General features: G+C 32.9%; 1 protein-coding gene and 1 long non-coding RNA gene across 2 annotated transcripts; one reads left to right on the top strand and one right to left on the bottom strand.

The window, feature by feature from the left end:
• Positions 1–1252: 1252 nt before the first annotated feature.
• Positions 1253–1810, bottom strand: LOC115885307. The gene has a single exon (XM_030904180.1). The coding sequence runs from the start codon at positions 1808–1810 to the stop codon at positions 1253–1255; it is 558 nt and encodes a 185-aa protein (XP_030760040.1).
• Positions 1811–2029: 219 nt separating this feature from the next.
• LOC115885308 lies at positions 2030–2571 on the top strand. Its single transcript, XR_004050709.1, has 2 exons — positions 2030–2424; positions 2487–2571. It is a non-coding gene; the product is annotated as an uncharacterized LOC115885308 (long non-coding RNA).
• Positions 2572–5864: the final 3293 nt, after the last annotated feature.

Genomic DNA, 5864 nt, shown 5'->3' with positions numbered 1-5864 from the left:
AGCTGTTTCTCCAGAACATTACTAGTTAACCCAGAGAATTCCAATTGACTCTAAATACGTCATTAATTTCCATTTCACTACACTACTTATATCATCACAGCAAAGCCTAAATTGTTATGAAGTACTTATTTCAATGTGAAGGACGGACCTGATTCCGAAAAAGAATTAATTGAGGCAGTTCACCAACATAATATGCTTTGTTATTACCAGCCTTTCGTGCTTTCACATCATTAACCAAAACAAATTAGTTGGCTCTGTTTTACCACAAAATATTTCATTTTCACTCTTCACAAGAGTTAATGCTGACTTCAGTTATCACTCATGCTCACACCACTGTTGTTCTTCCGATTTAAAATACATTACTGCGTTCTATTACCATAACATTTTATTTTATAAATAACGTCTTCGCCTGGCGACCGCAGGAGCGACGCCGATCAGTTTAGCATCGCCTTTCATTTGTTATCCGCGATCCATGGGCTGACGAGAGGTCGGCGAGTATTCGTAGCCAGCAGTGCGCTGTCAATAGCACGTTACATTAGCGACTACGGTTGCTGAAAATTGGCGTTGGTACCGGATGATACGACTCTCCGATTTCACGCTTGTAGCGTGAATTGGCCTGCCTTGTAGTAATAGTCTCCGATTTTCAGCAACAAACACTCTTGGCGGTCAGCTGCGAACAGAAAATGAACAATTGAAGTCTGAACTGAGTAAACTTTCTGCTAAAATCAATAACATAGAGCAAACAAACAGGCTTAGAAATGTAGAAATATCAGGTGTCACCGAGCAAACCGTACTTGGTGAAATTGCACCAGTTACTGATTTAAAATCGAGAAAGTAGCCTCATAACTGTGTCCTCATTTCTGATAATGACCGTATTGTCCTTTGGCCCACCAGACGTCAGAGAGATGAGACAGCATCAGCGTGCTCAAAATTCGTATTCTTTCCAGGCAAGCTTCAATAATTGATTACTCTTTTATTTAATGAATATTCATCATCAAATAATAAAGTGAGTTATTGCGAGGTTGTCACTAGCTTGTGGACATGCACGGAAGCAGGATGTTCGAGATATACATGTGTCGTGATGTTGGCAATTTTAAATTTGTTTGACAAATTTAAATAGTTTCCAACAGGCTAACATCTGACACATGTATAATCTTCGAACGGTCGTCCTTGCGCAGGAATATCTTTCCGTTACGTGTCCACACAAATTTAAATTGCTTCTGTTTGGCAAATTCTCGAGCCTCCTTAAATATCACTTTATTGACATTGTTAGGTGTTCATTTAAATAAAAGGGAGTTGACATTCCATCCAATATTAGTGGCTTACTGGAAGAATTACGAATTTTTAATTTTGCTGATGCTATAATATCATCTCTCTGACGTCTAGTGTTCAAAGTAAGGACAATATTCTTTGGTCGTTTATCAGAATTATTTGTTGGGACACGAGTTATAGATTCAATTGTACTTTCATCGATTTTAAAATCAATGGCATTGCCATTGGTTTGAACAATTTTCACCAAGTTTTCTTTGGTTTGCTCGGTGACACCTGATATTTCTACATTTCTAAGCCTGTTTGTTTGCTCTATGTTATTGATTTTAGCAGAAAGTTTACTCAGTTCAGACTTCAATTGTTCATTTTCTGTTCGCAATTGATTTGTAAGCTTTACATAATCAGAGTGTTTATTGATAGACCCTTCAAAATCGGAGACCTTATTACTACAAAAGGTAACAGATTCGCGAAGAAGTTTCAATTCCTCATATACAATGCGTAAATTCGGAGAGTCCTCATTATCAATCCGAGTACTAGCCATAGTACCAGCAGCCAGTGAGGTCCGCCCCAAGTGTAACGATGCTTCCCCGTGGCTAGTGCTGTCACGGGATGGCGTAAAAAATCCTAATGTGAATTTTTCCTACTGCGCGAGATTTCTAATTCTCGCCCGACCTACTCGGTTCGGCCGTCATCGGCATGGATCTAAATCCTTGAGATGTAAATTATACATAAAATGAAGGAAAAAAACGTGCTAAATTTGTCAACGTCGCTCCTCGCAGTCGCTATCGAGAGTTGAGACTCGAAAAGTTAGAGGCTGGCCAGGTGCTCCATACGTTAAGTTAGAAAGTGATATAAAAATAAAATGTTATAATTATGCAGACGCATTGAGTATTGATAATATTTTTAATCGGAAACAAGAAATAATAATTAGTGGTGTGGTATGGGCGATTAACTGGAAATTAAATTAAACATTTTTATATAACTGATAACTCTTGTGAGGAAGGGTGAAGGGAAAAGAGACAGATGAAGCAGAAAAACAAACTAATTTTATTGGAAATTAAAACAAAATTGTAATTTTGACAGTTAATGTTTTTTTTAGAACATTAGAACGTCATAGCACAAGCATCACGAAAGAGAAGCAGGAAACATACAAAGGTAAATATATTTTAAAAACATATTATGTGCAGTGACTTTTTAACATAATTAATTCTTTTCAGAATCAAGGTCCGTCATATACACAGCAAAATTTAAATAGTTATATATGTTTAGAGCTTTCAAAATTAAAGATATATGATGTCATGAGAGTGTGTATTATTGGTTGCCTATGGTATAATTAAATAAATAAGAGCTGAGAATTCTAATAATGGCAATAATCCCTAGAGTCAATTTAAAGGTTAACTATTCTCTGGGTTAACTGAAAAAAAATTAAATGTTCTGGAGTCAAAGAGTATTTTATTTATAAAATTACCCAGAACATCACAATTAAATAATTTTGTATTTTAATTTAGAGACTCGTAGGAACGAGCTATTTTGAGTCTATTGAAGAAGTTTAAGGTACTAGAAAAAAACATTTTCCCCCGACTCAACCTTTTTACCACCCCTTAAATGATATTGCAATTCAATTTTAAGACCTTAATAAATAAAAATTTTTTCAAAATATTTCGAATTTATTCATGAACTTTAAGTCGGTCAAAATAAAACATGGAAGTTGGTATTATATGAAATGGTTTATTATAAAATATAAATTTATGATAAAATAAAATAAATCAAACTGTAGTCCCTCTGGTATTCTAGTGACTGCGAACTGCGGGTTTCTGGTGAAAAACTGCTACTTAAGGTGAGCGTAGGTATACCTACACCTACCTATAAACAAAAAAATGTATGAGTAATGAATTTAACAACACCGTCAAACTAAAGATTGGGTAAAATACATTACATATTATTATTTAAAACAATATCTACCCAAAGTGAATATAATTTAAAATGTGAATAATCTTATTTTAATTATTAAGTCTAGGAAAGAAATGTGTCTTTTCCATTTTAAAAAAGGTACATACCAAGTACATACCTTTTTTCTATTTTCTATTGTAACTATGGTAACTAACTAGACACCATTTTGCCACCGTTGCTGCTCGAACTACTAGAAATCACCTTCTTGGCAATAATCTGTAAAAATATATAGATAAAAATTTACGTTACACATTATTCATTACGAATTAAAATTATAATTCATTTTAAATTATTTGGGAGCCAACTACTATCTAAACTATAACACCGAGACAGAGACCGAAGTACTTATTTTTACTTACCGCTAATATATTCCACTATTATTATTTTCACATCTATATCTTCATATAATTGCGGATCCAATCGGAGTTGGATTATCCAGCTGCCAGTACTTGTTCTCCACTTTGAGAGGATCTGAAAGTATTTTATCACAAATTAATTAATTACCTTGCACTTAAATACATGCTAATCAAGTTATAAGTAAACCGAAACATTATGGATACTGAATATTTTGTTTTTTTAATACATAACTACAAAAGATAAGCACAAATGAAATTTCCTACCTTCTGGCTTCCTTTTTAAATAATCCTTCCATTTAACAATAATTCACTCTGTCTGATATACTTACGAAAATATGAGAATACTGGCAACAGTGTTTTTTACTTTCCGAAGACGTTCGGACGCAATCGTAATATTAGGAAAAAGTAGAATTAGGAAATTCTTGGCCCTCCCGCTGTCACCAGATCGGTCACCCGATCGGCAATCTTCCCAAATCCATGTAGCCCCGGGTACACTTCGAAACACATTGGCCTGATCTCAGCCCAAACCGGAACATTGCTTATTGGTATGATATATATGACCTATAGATAGCAATATATATTAGATAAAATAACCTTATCCGTCAGATATCTTATGAACTGCCAAATAACGCTTTATTTGTCGGATAAAAATTTGACGCATAAGCAAAGGCATGAGGAGATATTGATTTTATTTGACAAAATTGCTTAACATAACCTAAGACATTGTTACTATTGAAGATTTCGTTTATTCCAATAAATTCGATTTTAGATTATTTGGAAAAGACTTACCTATCTGAGTATGTAGACTATAACCATTTTAGAACGTATGGTGTATAAACACCAATAAACACATTGAAATGGTGCAAAAAACTATTGTTGCTAGTGCTGGACTTTATAAGGAGTGTTACAAAATAAAGAGAGCCTCTGTTAGAGCATCAAAACGAAGAGAATGCATTAAGTCAGGATAATAGTGATAAGACAGCAATTTATAAATTATTTTATTTAAATCCTTTCAATTATAAACCATTACGTATTTAATAAAGCTCTAAAGTAGGTAAAAAATAAATAAAACTTTTTAAATCAAACTATTTATTTCATTTATAATTCGCATATCTTAATTCATTAATATTATAACAGGAACCTTATAAAACCTGTTATTCAACTCACATTTGCTTTTATTTCTTTGGTGTTACAATTTTAGTTTAATTTCTTGCACTATGTACCTTATACCGTATGATCGAAAAAAAAACGGCGTCCAGTTGGCTGGGAAATGACGATCGATAACATTTCCCATATAAATTTACATATGAAATGACAGCAATCTTCATTTCATAGCCATCGCTGACGCCGTTTTTTTTTTCGATCATACGGTACATCTTTTCTGCATGCGGTTTTTTAAGTAACTCTCTAGCTAAACCTTGCCGCCACACCTGTGTTGTGGTCCTTTGATTTTTCCTTTTTATTTTGTGAAGTTCCATCATTTTGAGTTCTTAAAAATAAAAGTAATATGACACAATTGCTTTTATTTAAATTTTTTTATTAAATAATTTGTACATAATACGTACAAATGTTACAACAAGTAATTGTTACATTTACACATTATATTATAATGTGTAAATGTAACAATAATAATATAATTGTTATAGGGACTATTTATTTATTATTATTAAGACAAAAGTATAAGTAGGGGCGGATACAGGAATTTATTTTAGGGGGGGCCAAATAAAAAATAATGTAGAATATGCTTTTTAGAGCGCTATTTTTAACCCAAAAGCCTAATATTTAACCCAATCTATGGATTTTAGGGGGGGCCCGGGCCCCATGGGCACCCCCTCTGTATCCGCCCCTGAGTATAGGTGCATTGATCTATTTTATAAAATAAAAACTCACCTTAATTACTATCATCGATGCTGTCCTACCTATTTCTTTACTATGAGAAGCCCTAGAACAATAACATATTTGTTATTACTAACAGTCTAGTTAAGTTATATATAGTTATGCTATCTAATAGTTATGCTATTTTTAATTTTCAATATTAATAACTTACCAGATGATGGTTTTAGGGTTTGTTTATAAATCTCTGCTTGCACTTCACCAGCTTCTTTCTTCAATCTTCTTATCAATTGTACTAGAATTTTAATATAATAAAATAAAATAACAGTAGTATCATGTAATTAAATTATAAATTACTTACAGATTATATTTTCTTGTTTTAATTTCTTATAAATCGTATTCCATCAATAGATCTATTTCACCACTGCTGAAATTGAATTATCTTTCCCTTTTTCC

This window comes from Sitophilus oryzae, unplaced genomic scaffold, assembly GCF_002938485.1.
Source record: "Sitophilus oryzae breed Bouriz unplaced genomic scaffold, Soryzae_2.0 scaffold_380_pilon_pilon, whole genome shotgun sequence".
Classification (NCBI taxonomy): Eukaryota; Metazoa; Arthropoda; class Insecta; order Coleoptera; family Curculionidae; genus Sitophilus; species Sitophilus oryzae.
Note: the sequence above shows the minus strand (reverse complement) of the source record. Positions and strands in the feature narration are given on the sequence as shown.

Coding starts and splice junctions, on each gene's coding strand:
- LOC115885307 (XM_030904180.1), bottom strand. CDS start 1,810: ATGGCTAGTACTCGGATTGATAATGAGGACTCTCCGAATTTACGCATT.